This window comes from Idiotropiscis lumnitzeri, chromosome 19, assembly GCF_059441095.1.
Source record: "Idiotropiscis lumnitzeri isolate Australia: NSW breed Sydney's pygmy pipehorse chromosome 19, RoL_Ilum_1.0, whole genome shotgun sequence".
NCBI lineage: Eukaryota > Metazoa > Chordata > Actinopteri > Syngnathiformes > Syngnathidae > Idiotropiscis > Idiotropiscis lumnitzeri.
The window spans coordinates 2642124-2667720 of record NC_142409.1 but is presented as its reverse complement, the minus strand read 5'-3'; the positions used below and the strand labels follow the sequence as shown (position 1 = coordinate 2667720).

Sequence of the window (25597 nt, the reverse complement as noted above, 5' to 3'; positions counted from 1 at the left end):
AAACTTCCTCAGTACATTTAGTTCTCCTGACAAGCACCACACTCCCGCTGTGTTGGTTTGCAAGGCCCAGTGGTAACTTGATCACGGTGTTTTGTTCTGTGATGATGTACTAAAGATTTACAGCTAATATTTAAATTTGGTTTTGCAAAGTATACAAAGTTAACTGAGCTAAAATATTTAATGTGATTTCTTTTTTTAATTAATCTCGGGTTTTTGCTTTAATTTTGACAGTCCTAGTAAATATTGGTTTTTACTCTTACCCAAACCTGAATGGGGAAAAAAATATATTCTTCCAAACCTTTGACTAAGCCACCCCCACCCTCTCCCCCTCACTATCTTCCTTCCTTTTACCCAAACCTGTGTTATGTCTTCATGGTGCCACATCAGATTTTGATGGTCCCACTGATAAGCTCCCAAAGGTGTCCGGATCTCTGCGTCTCTGCTACTGCTGCTTAGAGTCTATCTTATCAATGTGTGAGGAGTGACAACGAGCATCAAAGCGACCACATATCATCTCACACACACTCACTCACACACACACACGCGAGCGCACGCTCACAAATATTGGTGATGTTTAGACAACATTCTCAAAAAGTCATTAAAAGTCAGACGTGTGATGGTCTGGATTTTCAAAGCAATGATCCAGCCATAAACCAAGATACATCTTACATTTATTTGTATAAAACAACTTTTATAGGACCTTAACATTTTTACTTGGCATGTTAAGTTTTAAGTGGCAGCAGAACAGGCCTGTGTCCTGTCATCTCACCGTCTGGATAGGACACCTCCTCAAACCTCATATATTTGCTTGTGTGTGTCTAGATTAATCGCTCTTAGTCATCAAGTAATGCAAAAACTGTGAACTTTCTACTAATTTCTGTGACTTATTTATACACACTGAATTGGTGCGACAGCAAGATAAACACTACTCGCATTATCCTATTACTTAATTCAGAAGAGCTTTGTCAATGTTTTTGCTGTTTTAACACACATTGTATCATGCCATCTTCAAATGACAGAAAGGTCTGTTTTGTGGAAAAAAAACTTGGCTTGAGGGTGTTATGTTTTAAAAGCCAGACTGCAGGAGTCGAGAGAAAATTGATACAGTTTGCTCACAAACACATTTTCTGACATACAAAATTGACAAAAAAAATACGTGGTTGTGAGGCTGAATGATTTTAGGAAAAATTGTGCTGCGGGTTTTCTGACAGATATTGTGATTATAATTTGATTTGCGATTTTCTTCACGATGTATCGTGACATTTACAAAGATGACAGAAAATGCCATTAAAAACGATAAAGGCTATTACTATTATCATGCAAGGACAGTAAAGAGGTTTTGTGAGGGGGCAGTTCTTTCTCAAGTTTTAAAAACTACTTCCGGTCAAGTATGATTTTGTAATTATGTGTAAATGTGTACATGAAAATGCATTTTTTAAACCCAAAAAGGTTTTACGTTTTGGACTTAAGTTCTTTGTACAAAAATGTCAGATTATGTCACTAAAATCATTGTCCTATAGCAAAGCTAAATTGATTAAAATATAGAATTTTGAGATCTATTGTGAAGAGCTCAAGAACTCTGTGGTGCAAAATAGGGCAAAAATTATTGGTGAGATGATGAATATTTAACATACGTTTGACGGTGAACCTCTTTGTTATGATGACGTCAGCCGTTGATGTGTTCCGGTCTGAGAGTGTCCGCTAAATTGCTAATGTTGCTGTCGCTTAATTTTATGACTAGATATGTATTGATTGAAAAAGAACATTTCTATTCATAGCTATTGGCTCTCCGCCCTAACTCGGTTCTAGTCAGACTTCTGTTAAAAGTTGACTGTACACGTAAACACTTATTTTGGTTCTTTCCTGACGCTGTATTTCACTTTAGCACGCTTAGTGACTCCTGGTTCGCCACTTCGGTTAAAACCCTACTTGTTAGTGAGGTAGTTTATTTGTCATCACAGAGGAGATGATCCGCATCATTCAGCTCGTTGCTCCTGGTGTGCACAGACTTGCATAGAGTTCAAATAAAGTTCATACACCTGCAGCGCAAGGTAGCTTGACGCCTAGGAATCAAGCAGCGGTGAAATAAATTACTTGCGGGACAACGGCGACAGCGCGGCACTTTTTTTGGCGCTGATTTGTGTGAGCTGCTTATAACTCAGCTTTGATGATCTCAAAATCACGTTGTCTTAGATTGCAATTTCGGTCCCAAAACGATAAATCGTTCAGCCCTACTTGGTAGTGTAATTTCACGTTTGATGGGGTCGACAAACACTCTAAGCCCAACTATTTGTACACGTGCAATTAAAAATAAAATTAATAATCATAATCATATTTCCCTTTTAAATTAATAATGATTGTCTAAACAAGAGCCTATGTCAGAATAGTTTATAAAGAAAAGGAAATACATGAGTGACACATGTTGTACTATATATTTATATTGCAACATATCCCACACATATCCTATAAAACCCTTAAGAAAACTTCCCTCCTCGTCCAGTTCCAGTCGTAAATGCAGTTGCCCCAGCAACAGCTTCCGACAACACAACTGGTGCTCCATGGTCAATCTCATACTGCATAGCCTTCGTAGGTGGGGTCAAAAATCACAAAAATGAAAAGTAATCATTCATTCTCAATAATTTGTCTCACAATTCAATAATAATGAGCTTTCATATTAAAAACCAGTGAAGTTAAAAGGTTTGAAGCAAGATTTCCTTAATTTAAAGCCACATTGTATGAAGTAACATGGCAGTTTCAAATATGCAAATGAGGTGTATACCTGCGTGAAGGAGGTTGCGTCGTAGCAGTTGTAGATGGCCGAGGAGCGATCGGCCCTAAGGCACTCTTGTGGGAAGGAGCTGATCTGCTCGGCTAACTGCAGGGCCGCCTGTAATCCTGTGGTTGCGACGCACAGGATGTAAAGGATGTGCGGCCAATGCGGCCATTCATCATACAGGAAATAGATGCTGACCGCCTACAATCATTTCTTTTCTACTAAAAATTCTCTTCAATGAGCATCTCGGGCCCTGTGCTGCGACTGTGAGCTTTAAGCCAAAGCCACAAGAGAGCAGAGCCACATGTGCTCTACGGAGGAAACCACGCCTCATGATTGATGTCTCATGTCTGACGCGCTTGGGAACATGTCATACCACATATCGGCCATTTTTGATGCCAACAACATTGAGTATCCTACAAATACACGGACGTGCCCTGTTTGTGTTTCCTACCTCAGTATTTCTGATAATTTCACATTTCTGGAGCCAAATTTTAGTACTGCGAGACGTTGCTGTGTCGCACGGTGACCCCCCTTCTCACATGAAGTAATATCATCAATGATGGACTACGTTTTCACTGCTTTGAATATTCACACAAAGACCACCAAATCTCAATTCTCATTCCTACTACAAACACATCACAACCACAAAGTACATTATTGTACCAGAGGGCCCTATTTCGATCCATTCTCAAGGGGTGTGGGGGTGGGGGGGGGGGGCAGTGACTGAAAATGAAGGGATTACGGACAAAGTGTTAGCAAGCAACTCTAACTTCAAGCACGGTGTCGGACTCGTGCGTTGAAGTAAAGGTCCCTACAGTCACATAAGGATGAGAAGCTAGAGATGTGGAGAAACATAGCTAATGCTACTGTTCTATGTATGCTTAGCATGTGGAAGAATATAGCCGTCTTCTCTTGCCAATTGGTTGTCTTATACTGACAATCAGAGATCAGTAGCACGGAAAGTAAAAGGTGTCACACACTTTAGTAAACTAAGCAAAAAACAGAAACCATAATAACACATACGCATGTATGGCTTCAAGGTGAATGCAAACCATTCTCTGTTCTGTTCTGTCACAAGGGCCGCAGGTTTGTTGTAAAACATAAATGTGAGGAACATCGTGCTAACTCAGCTAGCACAATGCTCCTCACATTTATGGCTTCACTCTGTAATACAAATACCATAGGGCTTTATACCATTTATAAGGTTGACGTTTTGCCAGGTATTAGCCTCGGACTTCGTGGTCTAATTTGTCTCTTTAAGTTTATTTCCCATGCTTGCATTTTAACATGTCTTTCACTCTGCAACCAAACGGACAGCAAAACGTTTACTGCATGTTCTCCATTGGTCGCTTCAAACATGGCTGCCACATGCCACAATGCAATATGGTTTCCAAACCTTTCCAAGGTCAAAATGGCAGCGAGAACACATTACGCTTACCAGGAGACCAAATGTATTAGTAGAAGATTAAGCTTGTCAGTTATGTCATTAAAAATTGAAGGTTGCCAGAAAATCACAAGCCGGACTGTACCATGTGCCCACCTTGTCCATCTGGGACAACTCTGTTGGCAAGTCCATACGAGAGAGCTTCCTGCGCCCCGATGGGCCGCCCGGTCAAAATCAGGTCCAGAGCTCTGGATAGACCAATGAGCCGCGGAAGTCTCACAGTGCCGCCATCGATCAGCGGAACCCCTGCAAGGAAAAAGGAGGAAACAGTGAGACTCCCCGGGATGAGCTCAAGTGGACAGGACAGCACAATCTGGGCATTCACATACCTATTTAAAAACGGTTCTACTCCTAATAAAGGTCTGGACAAAAAAATGCAGAATTAAATAATCAATCAATCAACTTTAATGGTCGGGGAAGAGCACAGGAGTCATTTCCAAACATGTAGATCCATAAATACTGAGCTTGCTGCCATGAGGGTAACACAATTTTAAATCTGCTGCTGCACTCCACAACTGCTTTTTTTCTTGTTGTTTCGAGTCCCCCTGGACACATTTGTAATTATTCCTGTCTCCACCATTGACCATGATGAAGACATGCAGAGATGGGAGGAAGGGAACACTACAGTGCAAGGTGTGCGACACTTTTGGCATGCGTCCAAACATCTAAAGAGCAACAGCTGGAAGTGGAATGAACACGAACTTGAACACACGCAAGAAAAGTTGCCCGCTTCCATACCGCAATCCCTTAGTGAGTCCGAGCCACTCCTTATTGAGAGCACATGCACCAGGGGTGTTTTCATAACCCCATCACGCTGGCATTCAGGGTCGTCGCTCCCCTCAACCCTCTGTGTCATTGTGTGGGGAGTCTTAGAAATAGTGCGTTTCTATTCATATGCCACAAGCGACTCCCCAAGCCGTTCCAATAAACTAAACTGGAATACATTGGAAATGTGCAACCCATCCAGTGGACTGCCTGCAGTTTAGAAGGTTCTGTGTGGACCTCTGCCTGACATTAGGCTGGGATAGGGAATGGTAGACCAACTGTAGGTTTATGGAAATGTTTCTGTTCTTGATCACTATGTCAGTAGATTCTTCACATTTTTAAAACAGACAGAATACCCACCGCCTTTCTTCCTGCCTTTTCCAAGGTCCAATCCAGTCACTTTCAATATCTATTTTCTCTGGGATGAGTTTATTCCATCACATTAGAGTACACAAGTATTATCTTAAAAACCACTAACCCCTTGGAAGCTCAAATGTTTGGTTCCTTCCCGGGACACAAACCTCCAACTAGGTCCCCACTACACATTATAAACATAACAAAAATGTATTTGTAACAACGCTTGATGAATTAAACTCAATCAAATCTAAAATATCGATACTGTTCATACTTCAAAAGTGCTCCACGCCACAGAGATCCAAGATTCCGGCCCAGAACCTCACGACGACTGTGAAGAAGACCACAGTGCTGCCATAAAAGAAATATGAAAACCAAAACGACACATCAAGCATTTTCTACCAACCCAAATATAACCCAAAAAATGTTTTCTGTAGCGTTCTCATTAAACAAAGGCTTTGAGTATGCCTGTGAGGCAAGGTCTTCTTACACGTGACTAGAGACAACACAAATGGGTTTTTGCACGCCAAGGCTTTGTCTCACTTTAATCCAATTGGGATCATCCATTTGGAAATGTTCTCAAAAGACTTTTGGAGTTTCTAAATACAAACAATGTATTTAGTGGATTCATAGACCATTTTCTCTACTTAAATGTGCATGCAATGTGCTGTTTTTGTGACAAAACGTTGCCTTTTTAGTGTAGCATTTTGCACTTTCCAAGCAGCAAGTTACGAATCACAACTGATTGTTGTCGTTTTGGCAGCTTAATTAATTTATACACAATTAGCAACTAACCCTGGTTATATGTCTGGGCTTTCCTGCTCATGCATGAGTTTCACTATCTCCTGATTGATCCACAGAGGAAAGAGAAGCAGACAAAACGAAACGGCAGGAAGCACACACAGCAGCAGTCGGGGAGATAAAAGAATCAGGGCTGTCATTTGGTGCTGCTGTTGGCACCATCACTATCAGCAACCGGAAGGATCCCTCTTAAACATCTCCGCGGCACCTCCACCCTTCAACAACCCTTCAACCATTCCTACTTAAAGGCCCATCTCTTCTGGTTGCAGGAATGTTATCAGATATGTGCTTTTGTCCACAAAACTGAGGGTGGCCTTGATGTTGTTTTATATTCATCTTTAAAAAGCCTTGCAATGGTGCCGACAAATGATAATCTTGCCTCTCCCAGAAGTTTTGAACCTTTCAAAACATTTTGAAGTACTCCTCTTTTCTTGTTCAAAGGAAGGGAAAAAAATTGTTTTTTTTCAATTGGAGACTGAAAAAAATTATTTATTTTTCCTTGTGATATTTGTACAGTATTGATAGCTTTCAAGCTGCAAATTTGTGACACTAACAGATGATGAGCCTTAAATAGTTTTGGTTTCACTTTTTGGTGTGCCTTTTTTCAGTTTAATGTCTGTTTTGTCATATTTCAGAATTGAACTAATGAGATTTTTACTCCAATTCTCTATTCATTGTCTTCATCTTTGGTGTCAAGTGATAAGAAACAGTTCAAGATGACAACATTATTTCCCATCGACTGAACCTGGCCAGTCCGAAGGGAAAAAAAGTGAATAAAAAGCAATTTTTTTTTTTTTTTTTGACACAAGTGGAGACCACACTCGACGGAGCAGCAGACTGTAAAAACAACCTGCTAACGCAATGTGAAATGGGACACACAGTGTTTTAGGTTGCTGCTGGTCCTGCTGGCATCCCCAACCACATCAAAGGGGAGCGGGGGGAAAAAAGCCTCCACAATGCTCCCCACCAGCCTCATGTGGGAAGTGTGATTAAGTTTGATGTGGATTAACAATTTCCGGACAATTCCAGACTAAATAGTCGAAAGGATAAAAGCAGGTCTTTTGAAACACAGGGAAAGAGGAGCAGATTCCATGCTGCTCTGCGGAGGACAGTCTTGCTGATGTTGACTGCATGACGTGAAGTTTACACTAGCACTAATTACGTCAAGTTACGCAGTACCATCAACGTCATGATACGTCTCGTCATTATGAAATGATGCTTAATGTCACAAATGACTTATCTTTGCCATCATTCAGGTCATGTCCAGGCAAAGACAAACAGTAGAATGCAGAAATTGATTTTATTCTTTGAAGGGTTTGTAATGGCAATAAGTACAGTATTTTAAAAGTATAGATATTAAGTAATAAGAAATAATGCAAAATATTTTTAATATTGATATTAAGATATTAAAATTAATAGTGTGGTGTGGTCGGGTATATGTGGTCTGGTGTTAGGGCTGGCACCAGAGCGGACGATTGTATACCGCATGGTCACCTGAGGTTCTGGAGCCCAGCCCGTAAGTGAAAAACACAACACTCTTCTACACTGAAACGGAAAAGGATGGACGGAGCTGAAATCTGAACTTAGACCATCTTTAAGACTGTGTTTGGATCCAGAATTAATATACTTTTTGGACTGAAACTCACTTAATCGGACAGACCGCATTTGACGATATTGGTTACACTTGGTTTGGTCAAAACTGGACGACTCATTAAAAGCTAAGAAATGCTGAGAAGGAGTTGGTATTTTCGTCAAAAATCATCATCATGTAATGATATAGTTTAGTTGAATTTGAAGCAGTGTACACATGCAGAGATTTCAACAGCCGAATTGGGAATTTAGTTGACTGGACCTGTGCTTCAGATTTGGGCCGTACTCACGGACTGAATGTTTTGGATGATACTGTAAATTCACAAGGAGAAAGGCGGATTGAGTTTCTCAGGGACAACAAACGTGTTCTAAATGGTCGAATTTGGGGGAATAATATATTAGCCTCTATACCACAGAAAGATTAGTGGTAGATTATATTGTCACAATTTATGATGGTTTCCACACCACACTTATTTTAGACATTTATATTCCAAAGGAGCTTTTAGGCAGAAACCATTCTAATTAGGATTTATGAAAGTGCCCTTTTAAAATTCCAGATCACTGTATGTTAATTCTAACATTTACAAGGAGACAAGGTTGTATAGTGTAAAAAAACCCCCCACCTCAACAGGATAAACAAGTGAATTTCCCCAAACATTTTCTCAAATTTTAATCTGTAGATTCAGCATTTGTGGATAAATGGACAATAATTGATTATTAACTTGAGATGGATATTATTTATATTGATTGTGAATTTGTTTCCAAGACAATTGTTTGTTTACATAGGTGCAAAAAGAAAACAAAGGAAAACAATTAATCATCCCTATTGGTAGAAGGGGCTGAATGCTATTTCGAAAGATGTGAGATTATCCGAGAAAAAATATCTCTCTGGTGATAGTAAAATTAAACAACAAGTAAAATGTCACTTAAAAAAAACTACACCAGTTTGATAAAAGACAAAGAGCAAAAAATAAGAGAAGACAAAGAGCTTTGAACATTGAATATAAGTAAATTGGTAACCTTCAAACATTCCTGGAGTTTGGAAACTAAATTGGGTCCAAGGAATGTTACAAATATTCCATTCCACTAGAAGTAATACTAGAGGATGGATGATTATGTCTTGATATAGAAATGCAATCCTTTGCGACCTGGCGCAAACCCGGATGAAAAAACATTGCTACATGCGCCCACAATTAGTGAGAGACGCTTTAATGTTGGATTCTCGTTCAACAGTTTTTTGCCATCCTTGAATGGTAATTTTCCATTCGTTTTGAAAAATGTAGATGAGGAGCCCGTGTTTATTATGCTTACATGCCCAATTCTCCCCTCTAATGCGTCCTTCAAAAGCACCAACTGGTTGTGATGCCATTACTGGACTATGTTACACCAATTGAATTCGCAGCACATGTTTTCAAAGTTATGTTAGCTTTGCACGGCGGTTCTTCCTCGCTTGTAACATATGGCTTACATCTCCAGTAATTCTGAGCTAAGACAGAAGGCGGGAGCAGCGGCACAGCAGGAGGCTGCAGGTCAGATGGGGTCAGGTGCGCAGTAGAGTGTTCGAACAACACCCTTATTTAAGCTTGACATTATAGCAAGTCCTTGGACGGGAGGTATTTTAGTCCAGTTTCCGCGGGTTGAAGGCCCCAAAATAACTCCAGGAATCAGGCAAGCATGCATAGTGGTTTTCGTTTCAGCTCTCAAAAAATTCAGCAAGTAGCAGACATTACCACCACCAGACTACCATGACACAACCACCTTCTCATTTCCTCCTTGGCAAGGAAAAGGGGCCCCAGCAGAGAGAAAGCCGCAAGTTGGATCAGCCAATGATGTGCCAGAGGTCGCTATCAGCCCACATTAGAGTGTGGCAGAGAGCCATCAAGGTTTTTTGTTTTTTTTTGACAGGGATTCCCTGCAGCTGGTGCCATCTGTACCCAGCCCAAAAATGGTAACATCATTAAAAGGAAATCATCCAAAGGAAACACTATAAATAACGGTAAAGCTATTGGTTTGATGGAAATGGACAGGGAAGTTTGATTTTCACTGGTTTTGTTTTGTGGTGATTGTGGACTGATATATTCTGTCACAATTCAAAATAGTCCCCATGTTTTTTTAATAAAAGGTCTCCAGCATTCTTTGGTCAAAATTCAGAAAGGATAAAGAATAACAGCACACTTTGAAGATACTTGTCAGACTCAGACTCAACGTGTAGGTTTGTTTTGCAACGAAAATACTATTATTTATAGTCGTGGCGGAGAGTAGGTGGTGGGGGAGTGGCGCGAATTGTTTTCTTCTTGCTAGGGGGGGCGTAACAGAAAATAATTGAGAAGCACTGCACTACACCAAGAATCAGAAGCATGCCTTTTTTTTACATCAATTTGCTGGAAAACAAAATGTATTACCAATACAAAACTTTTAAGTTTTAGCCAACATGTTGGGGATAGATTATCAGCAAAGTTGGTTTCAAGGTCACTTGTTCCACAAGGTGAGATTCAAGGACAAAGTAAAGGTCAAAAGGTCAAATTACCTCAACCTACCCACTCCTAAAAGAAATAGTCAATTTAGAATCCCTGTTGGATTCCCTTTCCAACAACTCCTTTCTCCTGAAAATTGGCCGCGTAATTTCTGAGAAAATCGGGTGTTTATAAAGGTAAAGTTTGGCGTGCAGTATCTCCCACACTGCTAGTGTAGTCCGGAGGATTTGGGATTTGGAGTTGGAGGATCATGATGAACAAATATATTCCTTATTGTATCTCAGAGATGGTCGGGTTAACTCTGACTGACCCCATCGCGATAATGACACGTGCAATGTGTATTGCAGAAACGTGCAATAAGTTTCAAATGGAATTGTATTCATTAAGTAAGCAATTATTTGACTTTGAGCAACCCTAAATGCACAGTTGCATCCAACAGGTGAACAGTATCTAAGGGCATTACTAACACTAAAACGTGTATATATATACACACACACACACACAGACCCGCACCCCCCCACAAACTCCCCCACACACACCCACGCACACCCCCACACACACACGCCCACACGCACGCACACACACACACACCCACATACCTGCTTATTATTTTGCGGCATGAAAAAACGAAATATAATTATATTTAGGTAAGTGTTAAATATCGCAATATTGATATTGCAATATTCCTGAGTATAAATCGCATACTGCATGTTTTTTCAATATTGTGCAGTCCTATTATGCAAAATTAAGTGCATTTAAAACAGGCAGAGCCTCTGTCAATTCAGTGAAAATTAGTTTGCTCTCTCAAGATCAACACAACATCAGCTATGAAAAGCTGAGCTACAGTCACACACAAGGCATTGAAGCCAGCATTAATTTGCTCAACATGACAAGGGCCAGAGTTAAGATTTTGAACGCCCATTTAAGTTAGCGAATATGGCTGCGCATCCGGTAATTAAAGACTCAGCTATAGATTTGAAGACTTTGTAGTGCACAAAAAAGACATGATACTCCTTGATTGATAAGTACTTCTGCAGGCTCAGAGAATGCACAGAAGGGCAGACGGGGGCACGGCCACAACACTCTCCACTCAAATTACAGGCCTGTGATGATGAGCCCTTCATGTTTACACTAAACACACTACGCTGCCAGTAAACTATTGAACCGCAGTTTTATTTATAAACACCCTAATTATATTTTAAGCACGTCAATGAGAGATGCCGTAATAGGCTATCAGGAGCCACTGCACAGTCTTGCTCTGCTTGTATTCAGCACATGAGAGGACAAACCTTGCCAGAAAAAAAAAAGTGTTTATGAGGAAGTTGCACAACACCAATAAAACGCTTTGTTTGGCCTTGCGTTCAGTGGCTTCCTTTTCTACTTATCAAGGAGGTCAGGCAGTCACGGTCTCTGGTGTTTCCAGCGCCTTTAAGACACACGACCGGAGCTGGGGAGATAACAAAGCAACAAAGCCCAAAAATAGAAAGAATGACCCATTGCTGGCATGAGACCATGGGTGACATATGCTTGGATGGAATGGGCAAGAAAAGGGATGCAAAGGGGGAACGACCAAAGGAGACTCAAAAACTTTTTTTGAAAATGTATTTTTAAACAAGTGTTAATTTGCACCTTTTTTTCCATCCTTGCAGTTGGTGTAAATGTTATAATTCGACTCAGAATGTGTTAATTTGGAGGGATTCTTCACTGAGTACGCCAGAAAGAATGATGTTGCTTTTGTATTTGAGATTAGTTACAGAATCTAACATCAATTCCCATTCCATTATGGTTCTCAATTCGTGTGCAGATGCACGGATGTGGCGCATGCAACCAACAAAACGGTAAACTCGCGAAAACTTAGTTTAGATTAAAGAATGTGCCGGATCACAGCAGCGAAGTGCTGATAGTGATAGCGCTATTAGTTTTTTAATGTTAGAGCGACCTCACATGACAAAGGAAAAAAAAATAAAAACAAAATCAGCAAGTATGTGCTTACTACTCCTCAGAGTATGTGTTTATTCAAGATGACCAACACAGCACAGCACACACTCGAGGAGCAATGAAGACAAACTTAAAATTGACAGCCTGGTTCGGTTCGAGGCAGGGGAACTAGTGTGCACGAGGAGGACTTGCCTTGGAGCAAAGACACTTTGTTCCTCAATAAAAACATATGAATGAATACATTTTTAGTGTTATGTCAAATGATTAGAACATTTTGTTTAACAAAATCACAAATTACACATTTGATCTCCAAATTTTATTACGAATTTCCTGTATCTTACATGACAATTCATGTGAGCATTTATACAAACAAGCAGATTTTGAACGCTTCTTATAAACAACTTCTCTCAGCAGAAAATGGAGCAAAAGAAATTATACAAAGATAAGATCATAATTTAAGAAAACCACAAGCAGTTTAATGATTTAATATTATCTAACAGGCCAATGTTGGGTTTAGAGCATGCAACTTTTTCAATCTACAGCAGAGGTCACTATTGAATGACTAACAGTGTAAATAGGTTGTGAAATATGTCCCAACACTCGCTGAGGTGAATATCAACCCATCACTATGCAAAAGGATGTACCTTTTGGTGTCTGGAACCTCTCTATAGAGAGCTTGGGCCCAAACCTGGACTTAGCAACCATCCACTTAGGAACTGGAGAGCAGGATCAGAATGGATGAGGACCGAGGCAGAGGTGCACAATTGTTTTAGATGCTTGAAGGCAGCATCAGCTTTGGGGGTCAATGATGATGGAGAGGCTGTCGAGGTGATATGGGTGAGGGGTGTGGCGACTTTGCTGTAGTCACAGATGAACCTCCTATAGAGGTTTACAAACCCCAGTAACTGCTGGAGGTTTTTGTGCAAAGAAGGAACTTGCCAATTAGCCACTGCCTCAATCTTAACGGTCTGGCCTAAGATGCTCATGGCCGAGAATGTAGCCCAAAAAAATAATAAAGGGGTTCACCAAACTCACAATTATCTTCTTTGACCAAGAGTTTGTTTTCTAGGAGGTGCATCAGAACTAATCTAACATACTTAACATTTTAACATTTTCTTCTGGGGTTCGGTGAGGGGGAATGGAAAGCTCCCAGGACTTAATAAACACTTTGCTTAAATCGTGATATTCAAGTGAAACCAAAGAAAGATCGGAAAGAGAAATGAGAAGAGACGGATGGGATATTGGAGTCGCAAACATTGAGCATGACAGAAAGTGCTCCAACTAACTATGGACGAAGGCCAGTTTACGTGTGGGTTATAAAGTCTTAACCAGGGTAGTCCAAGAACAATTGGGAAAGAAGGATAAGAAAAACCTAATGTGCTCCTGATGGTTACCCTAAATGGTGAGAGTGTGAAACATTCTGGTGTGTAACAGTCTCTAGGGGGCTTCCATCGATGGTACTGACAGGTCTGGGTGAGTCTAAAAGGGACACAGAGAATTTCACATTATTAATGACCTCTTGATCAATGAATTGTTGTCTGCCCCTGAAGGGAGACCAAGTTTCTGGGAGAGGAGACAGTGGCAGGCAAGTTTGTCCAATGAGAAGATTCACTACAGTTCTTAGTGTCACTCACCCTGAGATTGCGTTCTGTGGAAGCAAGGGGGGACTTGGGTAGGAGTGAGCACTGATTGATGAAGTGCCGGACCTTCCACAATAGATGCAAAGACGGTGCGCAACCCGCCGGGCACATTCCTCCAAGGAAAGGCGGGTTCTGCCGAGTTGCATGGGTTCTTCCCCAGCGGAAGCAGACATCTCTGGGCTTGTGAAAGGCTGAGCAACCAGTCGAGGAACAGCAGCGCGAGGGGAGGAAGAGCAGCCAAGTCTGGCACTTGAACGGCGTTCTCTGAAGCGATTGTCAATCCGAATCACTAATGAGATTAACTGCTCAAGAGACTCAGGCTCATCCCGTGTAGACAGCTGATCTTGTAGCTCATCGGACAGTCCGCAAACGAAAGCTGCTTTTTGTGCAGCCTCATTCCATCCACTTTCAGCAGCTAAAATCCTGAACTCGATGGTATAGTCTGCAGCTGACTGAGAGCCCTGACGTAATGACATTAGCTGTTTGCCAGCAGATTGATTAATGAGAGGTTGATCAAAGACTCTACGCATCTCCTCAGAAAAAGAAGCAAATGATTCAAATTTTTCTGACTTTGACTCCCACAAGGATTTTGCCCATCTCCATGCTTTTCCCCGAAGCAAGTTAATGACATAGGCCAATTTGTGGCGATCGTCGGAATATGTGCTAGGTTGTTGCTCAAAAACCATGGAACATTTCAACAGGAAGCGGCCACAAGCTCCTACCTCCCCAGAATACTGTTCATGTGACGGAATGTTGGGTTCCCGGTGAAAACACACAGCAGCAATAGGTGAGTCAATCACTCCCTGATTGGAGGTGAGTGGCTGGGCTCGAGTTGGAGCTGAAGTCCGTGGTGGAGCGCTTGGCGTCAACTGGACGGCCATTGAGTTGACCTTGGTAGAAAGGTTCTGAATAGAGTCTAGAACCTCCCGCAGGAGGCGCTCTTGTTTGCTGAGCAGCGCTACATGTGCCCTCACTTGGTGGATTGTGTCATCCGAGTCTGTTGGGTCCATGACTGGTCTGAACGTACTGTCGCGTGAGGGTCAGGATTTGGACCCAGAAACAGACAGGAGACGAAAGTAGCGAAGTAAAAGTCCTTATATAAAAAAAAAATATGTAAGTAAAAAAAAAAAAAGAGTAGAGCGGAAACAGCAGGGCATGGAGGGCTAAATGTTCTGACAAGTATTTAACTCAAGCTTACATACAGAAAAACACTCTGTGTGACCAAATAAAAGACCAATGCAACATCAAGGACTCAAAGGGACAAACCGAGTCACAACATGTACAATTAAAAACCCTTTTACCATCAAGGATAAATGTACATTTTATGACACACTGCGACTACAGCTACAACCAGTGTCCTTGATATCATGAAAAATCTCGAGCAAACAACATTCAGTACACCTGCACAATACGATAAGATAAAACAAGAGCTGCTTCATAAATTCAGGGCAGCAGAAATACCCAGCATCATAAAAAAAGGCATTTTGGCCCTCTCATCCCAAATATGGTAATGCAAATAGTTAGGCAAATCTTAACCAGCTCACATCTACTGTTCGTAAAATAGCACTGGTTTGAGTGTTCTAGCTAGACAAACGGTGAAATGGAACATACTCTTGCAGGTAGTACATACAGTATCATGTGAGACATACCAAACCTGCGGCAGAACACCCCCATGATGGCACTTTCTTCCACAACTCGAAGATCAGCCAGCAGAGCCAGTTCCAGTCCTCCAGCCACGGCAAATCCACTGACGGCTGCAATCAAGGGCTTGGAGAACTGCAAACGGGAGGGACCCTGCAGGAAATTAGCGGATTAATCCACAAGAGCACATACAGTAAAGTATAGCAATCAAATAGCCCGAAAGTGGTAAAACACCTGAAGCCATCGTCATGCGGCACAAATCCAGGGGACGTCAGATCGGTGACCAGTGCAACTAACTTTAGTTAACTTACTTTATTGACTCTACTTCTGTCTTGTCTCGAGGAAATTAATACCTGGATGTCATTCTTGAATTTAAATAAAAAGAAGACAGAAGTTATGGTATTTGGTCCCCGCGCCCCTTGTGAGGAGAAGCGGTATAGATAATGGATGGATGGATGGTATTTGGTCCCAGTGGCCTTTGCATTTCTCATCCTGCTGACTTGGGACCCTCTGGCTCCTTTTCTAAAGCCAACAGTCTCGAACTTGGGTCTTAAACTGGATAGTGATTTTAAATTGGATCGGCAAATCGCCGCGGTTGTTAAATCCAAATGTTTTCATCTTGGACAACTGGCTAAGGTAAAATGTTGTTTCTCAAAAGCAGTTTGAAACAGTAATTCATTCCTTCGTCCCATCTCGGCTGGATTACTGTAATGCACTTTATTTTGGAGTCAGCCAATCTTCCATGAAGCATCTCCAGTAGGTCCAAAATGCTGCTGCTCACCTCTTGACTAGTACTCATACACCTGCTCTGACGTCCCTATTCATTTTAGAGATCTTTTTCAGAACGGGTTATTTGTTTTGGGCGGCACACGGGCCGACTGGTTGGCATGATGGCCTCACAGTGTAGAGGTGCAGGATTTGGTTCCGGCATCGGCCTTCCTGTGTGGGGTTTGCATGTTCTCCCCATGCCTGCGTAGCTTTTCTCTGTGTTTTCTGGTTTCCTCCCACATTCCAAAAACATGCACGGTTGGTTAATTGAACACTCCAAATTGTCCCTAGGTGTGATTGTGAGTATAAATGGTTGTTTGTCTATGTGTGTCCTGCGTTTGGCTGGCAACCAGTTCGGGGTGTACCCCCGCCTCAGGTCTGCAGATCAGACGCTATTAGAGGTACTGAGGACTAAGCAAAAGCTCAGGGGGGATAAATCCTTTTCCGCTGCCGGTCCCTCTCATTGGAATTACATCCACTGTTAGACAAGCCCCCTCGTTACTAAGCTTTTCATCTTAAAACTCATATTTATTCTGGGTTTGACTGTTTTTGTGCTTTTTACTGTCTTCATTATTAATTAGTTTTATTGTTTCATGATGTATAACCTACTTTTGCTTCAGCACTTTTCATACAGAAGTGGTTGTTTAAAGTGCTTAATAAATACAGAGGAGTTGAGTTGAGTAAAACGTGATGAGGTGATAATGAATCCATGTCTGTCAAACGGCTTGAAAGGGTAAGTAGTTTTACTTTATTTTAGTTTTACTTGGGTAAAAATAGAATGCATGATATGCAGGCCCTGTCGCTCACCAATGGCCCGGGACCCTTGGTGACATCTTGCTCCAATTTGATAGAGGCTGCGTGATTGGCCAGTTCTTTCAGATCATACCCAGCGCAGAAATTGCCTCCTGCAAGAGGGACCACAAAATCAGAAACAATGGCAGCTGCAAAGTCAAAAAGGAAAGGAAAATGATGAGGATGGAAAAAAAAAAAAACGGGCCATTTACTCTATTACAATTACACCCGTGTCACTATCATTATTTTTTTATTTTATGTAATTTTCTTACTTTGTATTTTTACTGTATTCAGCCATTCATCCATTTTTTACATGTCTTATCTTCATTCGGGTTGTGGGTACGCAGGATTATCTTATTTCAAATAGATGCACTTTTTATTTGTAATATTAAATGTATTAGAGGGGGCAACAAACTATTAATAGGCAAACACTTTTTGAAAGAAAATTACTTTTTCCCTTATGATTATTTTCTCATAAAACTACAACTTAATTCTCATCACATCAGACTATAAAGCTGCAGTGTTGGCAGCAGGCTCCAACTCATTACACCTAAAATCATGTAGTTTTTCTTGGAGTAGGGTTTTTTTTCCTCGTCATGTTGCAACTTTGTTGTGGAATTTTAATCTGCGCTTCTTTTCAGTGTGGCCCAATTACTAACAAGAGGTATATGTTGTATTTTGTCTTCTGGCGGATTTTCTTTTTTTTTTTGTATGTGTGTGCTGTCCAACTGCATACAAGGAATGCAAAACATTCCAAGTAGATCCTCCTCAGTTGAGCTTAACTGCAGTTAGTTGACATCAAGATTGGACTTGACCGCAAACACCCACCGAAATCCGAGCCCCTAACACTCCGAATATATGGCTAGATTACTGACAAACCTGCAGAAAGCAATCATTGAGCTTTTTTTTTTAATGAGGGCAATGAAAACTATTGGTGCTAATTTGAACAAAATGGATTCCTCATGTTTTGAAACCACCACATCGTGAGTGGAGTCTCCCTGCTTGTCAGCCCATAACACTGACAGGCTGGTAATCATCCCAGAAGGTGAGTTGTCTGATATGCTGGAGCACAACCCGCTGAAATAAACGTCCTTCATGGCTATTAAATTCCCATTACGGACGCCGAGACAAGCTATATTTTGTGGACTGAGCGTTGAACCATCTAAAAGTATCTTATATTTCTTTTAGTTGACAACAGCTTCTATGCCGAGGAGGAGCAAATTGTCCCTCTGGAGGCCACTTCATGGCGCAGACAGTTGATCCCGGTTGAAAGCATTGTGGATGGGATGATTTTCTGAGCTATTAAGAGATGTGTGTGTGTGTGTGTGTGCGTGTGTGCGTCTAGGCATAATTTTAGTGCAGCGACATCAAAAGGCGCAACAGTGCAATTGCAGAAAAATAAGTTAGCGTGTGCCTGTGCTCACCGGTGAGTCATAATCAGAGATGGGCACTTGACCCTATTTTGCCAGTCTGTCCCCCGCGAACTGGGTAACCTTCCGGCCTTATTCAAAAAATTGTCATCACCTGACCCCCTCGCACGCACGCACGCGCACACCCCGACACGCGCGCACACCCGACACGCGCGCACACGCACACACACACGCACCCCGCACGCACACACACCCCCACACACACACACACCCCCACGCGCACACCCCCACACACAATTTTATATGAACTTTTGGCCACCTCTCGAACACATCACTCGCACGAGGAACAATTTGAGGGCCAGACTAAAATCTACTTCCAGCCTCGTTTAATTAAACCCTTTTTTTTTTTTTTTTTTTTTAATCTGACACACCCTCCCCCTCGCCTGATTGTAATTATAAGCAGTGGCATTGCCATTGCCAGAATTTTTTCAGTGAGGTGGCGAGGGGTACAGATGATGGAGAACAAAAAAAAAAGAGCCTTGACTAGGGTTGGGCATTGTTTGGATCTAAACAATTCCGGCTCCGATTCTGGTTCTTTGTTTTGATTATCGTTCCAATTCTTTTGGGGATGTCCAATCCATGGCCATTTATTTTTAGCAGCTCGCAGCACAGACTGAAATAACATTAGACACGGCTTGTGTCATTTGCGTGATATGTTCAATCAGTCATCATTGGATAGGGTCACTCGCCAACGCCAAAATCTTGAAAAACCATAAAAAATAATGAGATCATCTTACCTACACTGTTATTGTGTTAAATGAAAAATGTCAAAGCAGTCCTTGCCTTTTTTTATTTTTCCGTATGTGGCACCTCAAAGTTTGTACACCCCTGGTTTAAATGAATGCTAAGCAGTTATTTTTGGCTGAACTTATCTAACCGTGTGTACAAATTTATTTCTCCTAAATTTTTACCATTTATCTACATATTTATTTTTATTAACTCTCACTTTTATAATGACTTTATTCAGAATTTCTTACAGGGTTATTTTTAGCCAGAGTTAATATCAAATATCTTAACTTGAATTAAAAAGTTATTGAATTTTACTTTTACTAGTTTTATTTTTCAAAAAAATAACACTGAACTCTCACTGATGGAGTAACCAGCTGTTTAGACAGAAAAAAGCAAAACAATTTGGCAACCCAATTCAGTTCAACCCATCTGGAATATGTCGAAAATCAAACTGCACTTTCATGAATATCTGTACCTTCTCAATGTTCAGGTATCTGCTTGTACTTTTCTTTTTCGGATCCTGAGTGCACATAAGCAACAGACTTGCAAAGTGAAAGGCAGTGAGCAACAGAGATTTGCAATGATGAAAGAAACCGGAAAATGAAATTTCTCAACAATTGCATGTGAATGCTGAATGAAAAAAATGTGGAATCCTGTGGAATGATACTGAAAGAAATCGAATAATGCAGAACAATTTGGAACAACACTGAAAGTAATGGACACATTGAATGACAGGGAATGATCTTGAATGGCATTGGAGAAAATTGTGCAATATATAAAATAGGGAATCACTTGGAAATGATTTTGGTTAAAAAAAAAAGTACAACATGATGAAAAAAAGCGGAGTGAATGATATGGAGTGGTCCTAAAAGATTTAGATTGATGTAGAATTATATTGATGGATATTGAATCATATTGAATGTGTGGAATTATTATATTATAATATTGGTGAAAAATGTGGACTCCTATTGAATGCTACTGAAAGAGATGCAAAATGTGACATGATATAGAATGATAAGGAATTTTACTGGCTGAAAAATGTACAATACGTGAATTTCTGGCAGGTGGGAATTGTAGGAATGTTGTAAATCATTCGCAAGGTGAAGGAATAAAACAAACATCTTAAATTTGGAATGTAGATTATGTAAACTGTTTAATGTGTCTTTGGGAATGAACGGGGAATTTTGGGCTTAAGGTGTGGAATTGTGGGAAAACGGAATTATTAAATGAAATTCACATTGTATTCTTGGTTTGTTTGTCTCTTCTATGTCCCATAACAAATGTTTTAAACACTTCTATCGTAAAATATTTTACATAATCCCCAAAATAATTATCGGTACGTCTTATCAAACAGTATTTAAATCAAACCAAGGGCCAATTGCACCTCACTGCCTCTAAAAATAATAATAATGTGTACCCCGACAGCACTGTTGACCACAGTAGAAAATAGTAAAATAATGATTAAAAATAAATCAATTTAAATTTTTTTCTTATATTTTACCAGAGGATGGAAGCAGACCTAATGCCACACTCTCTGGTGCTTTCAGTATACGCTTACGAATGATCAACTTCAATTGTGAGGAGAAAAAACACCGCTAGCAAGTCAATGAAGACTGCTCATACAAACATCCTGATAAATCTTACCTATGCCATGCAGGACCGCCACGTTCAAGGCGGGCTCACGCACGAAGGCCTCCAGCTCCCCCAGCAGATGCTTCGCTGTCTCCTGGTTCACCGCATTACGCACCTCGGGGCGGTTTATGGCCACAGTGAGCACAGGCCCCCTGCGCTCTGACACGACAGTCTGTCCTGCGCCTGATGAAAGCGAAGAGTGAAAGTGATGTGAAGTTGGACCCACAGCCATTAAAAAGCAGCATAAATGGTTGTTGACCTATTCAACGTAAAACGGGCTTCTTCTGTTGTGAACTAGAACTATGTAAGTCAAATTTACTGGACTTGACAATCGACATTTTTGTCAGGTTGCTTGACACATGAAGTACCACAAGTGACAAAAGCACAGGTCATCCAAAATTCATAGAACCAAAGATAATCATTACTGCCACTGCATTCTCTCTCTGCATCCTTCCTGTTCAGCGGCAGCACACAATATAAGAAATTGAACCATTATTCTTATTATTACATTCATTTAGTTATTCGACATAATTTCCCATAACATGTGATTTGTACAGACTGCGTGAAGATACGCCGCTTTCTCCCTACATTGTTATTCGGTGAAATGGATGAGATATTTCTTTATTTATTTGAATAAAGAAAATTACGAAGGCAAGTTCAAAAAGATTTTTGAGGAACAAAACATAAAATATATATATTGCCATCAGCCATCTTTGTTGTTCACTTGGAACGCTGTGAGGTCGCAACTGGTACAATCTAAATGGGATAAATCCAATTTCCCACTTTTCTGGAATGCAGCCTTAATCAATTTTTTACATACTGCGTATATACCCATCCAACAGGCACCTTAAATTCCCCTTAGATCAATAACAAATTTATCTTCTGTAAAAATGAACTGTGTAATATTTGTTGTATGGTAACTCTTGAAGTAATACATACATCTGGGAAATAACTTTAAAACTATTGTTTAAAAAAAATAGAATTAAAATTGACCGGAATGACATTATCACTTACTATGAAAATAAATTGTACCTCTTCTGGCGGGCAACCTATAAAACTTCCGGAATTTGTATCCACTCAATGACAAAAAGGTAACCCCTAACACTCAAGTGACGTGTTTCCAGGTATCAGTCAGTAACTGTAGCAAATTTAAGCAGGTGTCCTTGCAGCGGGATACAAATTCTGGCAAGCACTCATTGAACTTGCCATTATTAGTGATGGTGAGATGAAGCCAATTGATTCAAGAAAGCTGGATTTCTGGAGGCATCCACTTGCTGGCCAAGTGTATAATCACAGTCAGCTGCTTCTTAAACACACATTGTGATGACAGATGATTATGAGGTCTGGTTTGACTCTTTGGGAATGACGATGGGTTATAAAAAAGTTATGTATAGCTAAATAATTTTTCAACGTAAGTGTAATGCGAAGTATTATACCCTATTTTGTAATAATTCCCAGGAGTGTGCAATGCGAGTGCATATTTGCATAGACAGATCATCTCTAATCAAATTAAACTCTACTATAGCACTTTCCAAAGTGTAGTTTACAAGCTACAATATCTTTGTCAAATCGATGAGCTGGCCATGATAATATAAACACGCACTCACATTTTTAATGTGGGGCGCTGCCTGGGGTGTTTATATCAGGCCAGGCAAACTACGGCCCGGGGGCAACATGCAGCCCGTTAAACGTTTTAATCCGGCCCGCTGAACTTGAAAAAAATTAAATGAATAAACCTTGTTACAAGTACTTTTAAAGCAATGGCGCCCCCTACCAAGGACGTATAAGTACGTCTTTTTTCGGCATACTGGGCAGAAGGGTCTGACGCAACTTCTGACTGAGAATCAGCCTCGTCTGCATTGTAAATCATGTAAAAATCAACCAGGAGGTGGCAGTGGTGTAAGAGATCCGCAGAATCACCCTGCAGAAGAAGATTGTAGTTGGGTGGGGGAGGAGTCGTGGGGGAGCGCTAGAGAAGAGTGTGCAAACTGGAGAGCATTAGACATCACAGTAGCGATGGAAAATAAAAGCAATTTACCCTCGAGGAATGCTTTTGGGCTAAAAAATAAATAAAAGCTTTTAATAAGCATGACAAAGGGGATGGAGTTGCTTTGTATGAGAGGATGACGCTTCGTCCTCGTAAACGCAAGCAGCCATCAAAAGAGGCTCCACCTGCCTTCAGCGGCCCACACGGTGCACGTGTAGCTTTGATGGAGTTTCCCCGCAGTCAAGTTGACGAATGGAAGCCGGATATGGACCCCGATTTAGCAGAAGAATATCTGAGGTGAGTTAAAGCAGCAGAGAATCGTCACCGGACCCACCAGAACAAGGTCAGTGCTAAATAGCTTGCTAGTTCCCATTCAAAGCTTTCTTCACCCGTTATGCACAACAGTATTTCCTAATATACTATGAAGTTGCCAGTAACACTAATAATACATGTACGGATCATGTGTTCTATTCATGTGGACAAAATATGTCGCGCACATGCGCAACGGGACGCATTTGCACGATCGGTGGACTTGCGTATTGTCACTCTGGGTTGTATGCATACAAAAATACATTTGGATGGATCGGTCAGAACTTTGCTAAAACCGCTGCTGCTCACATTATTTTCTTCAGTAAATGTAACTAAGCCACATGCATGTATGTATTCGTGTACGTGTGTGCGTGTGGGGCAAGGGGGGCAGAGAGGAGAGACGGGGAAAGAGCGAGAGAGAGAGATGTAGAAAATAAAAGCAACAGTAAAAGTAAATGTGTAGTAATTGTACATATTTCTATAAATTACTTATTGTGGATTGAGCAGCCACAGAGCTCCTCACATTGTTGATGCAAAGAAAGGTTGAATAAAAGTATTCATACTGCAGCAATAAAATATCTCATATTTGCAACAGTTTATAGTTCTGTAATTTACAGGGCATGCATCTCGAAGTGATGGGAATGCCAGCTATAAGACATCACTTTCACTGCGAGCACTGGACCACTGAACAGCAGACTTCCTTCAGCTATTTATTACCAATGAGCCGCTGCAGCACGTCATGGATGCCACAAGCCACTTTGCAGACAGTTATTTTGAGGCAAAACCCAACGGTGTGTCTACACACAAAAAAAGTTTAATTTTTATGGGGGGAGCATGTTTGGGTGTACACATTCGCAGGCACACACACAAAAACACATGCACACCCTGTCACGCGCGCACTTTTGTACATAGTTCACTTCAGCAGTTCAATATTTTTTTCTGTGCTAATAAACTGCTATTTTGTTATCAAAATACTTTTTTGTGGTTTTTCAAAGGCATATATATTGTTGTAATGCTTTTGTTAACTTTCATTTAAAATTACATGTATTTTTTTTTCTCCGATGAGGTGGGGTTACCAAAACACTCCATCCATCAGCCCCTGGTCCAGCCCATCTGTCATATTTTAGAACCCATTGTGGCCCGCCATTCAAAAAGTTTGCCCACCCCTGGTTTATATAGTAGTCAAAAGCTCACGGAACAATTCGAAGCAGTTCCCGAACCAGTCACGTGGTACAACAGCCAACGAGACATGTGACGTCATCCTTTTTTTGCTACTCCCTTAATGAAGCAAGCCGCCACTTAAAAAAAAGTAAAACGCCTTGGGTTCATCTGGAAAAAAAAATAAAAGAGAGCCTTCATGCATACTTCGCGGAACGTCTCGCAACGCCGCTAATTAACTATACGAGACATTATTTTGTTTAATATACAGTAATTTTTGTTGTGGATTTAAACCTCCCATCATTTAGAGGAGCAGAAGCGCCACTGCGCCAATGGCGTGATGGGACTCAGGAGTTGTTAGTGGGAAAAGGGTATCGTTTCATATTTATTTTGAAAGCAGTGAACAACATTGCAACGAATTGTAAGTAAATAAATTATCACTGAATTGAAGTTACTGTCATTGCAACCGTGGTGTCCCCGATTATAATACATGTACTTGTCTTAACGAGTTCGTACCTTTCGTTGTGCTGCAGAAGTTTATTGGCGCCAGGTGTTTGATTGGCAGACCAAAAAGGCTATTTCGATACACTCTCGTCCGTACAAGCTTTAGATACATTGTTAAAAGTCTTACAGAAGAAAAAAGAAAACACATTACAAGTGTAGGTAGGGTGGTTGAAGTTGAGCACTGATCGGGTTTTTATGACTGGTTTGTGGTTAAGTCAGAGGTGTGAGACGAAAAAAGTAGTTCCCAACGGAAATCAAGGCAATGAGACAAAGGTTCCGGGTTCCATTGGACAATTTCCTGTTGTCGTCGGTGCATTCAACGCTGTGGTCATTATGCAACAATAATTTATCCATTAGTGAAGATTTAAAAAACATCGCCCATTAATTTTGGTTTATATGAGAGACTGTCATTACTCTGGCGCATTGTTGTGTTACAATTACAAATAAACAGCAGTAAGTTGAATTTGTTTTCACGGGTGGTTGACCAGCATCTTGGGGAAAAATGCACAAACACTTTTATTTTTTTAATAAAAGAATTCACTTTTTTGTGTTGTTTTTTTTCAAACTCTTTAAGGCATCATGCACAAAACAATAAGCAATACCTTTAGCGTTATGCTCACCTTCTTCCAATATTTTGATGTTTAAAAAATAAGTTTGTACAAACATGGCATGTAAGCTGGCTTTTAAATTTTAAAGCAGAACACAGCACTGCTTTCACAGTATTTGTAAACATGTCTTTAAACAGAAGGAAATAGATGAACGTGTCAGCGCATGCTACAATTTGAGGGTTAAAATTCCCTGAAAAGCATGCGATGGACTATATTATATTAAAGCATTTCCATTATAATTCTATGGATAAAAGTTA

At 40.7% G+C, this 25597-nt stretch overlaps 1 protein-coding gene across 1 annotated transcript; it reads right to left on the bottom strand.

Moving 5' to 3' along the window:
- Positions 1-659: 659 nt before the first annotated feature.
- On the bottom strand, positions 660-25097 carry LOC148318136 (uncharacterized). The gene is made up of 7 exons (XM_088283417.1): positions 24745-25097; positions 20787-20957; positions 16999-17096; positions 15432-15576; positions 4317-4466; positions 2780-2895; positions 660-2582 (listed from the first exon to the last, which is right to left on the bottom strand). The coding sequence occupies exons 1-7, from the start codon at positions 24878-24880 to the stop codon at positions 2475-2477; spliced, it is 924 nt and encodes a 307-aa protein (XP_088139543.1). The 5' UTR covers positions 24881-25097; the 3' UTR covers positions 660-2474.
- Positions 25098-25597: the final 500 nt, after the last annotated feature.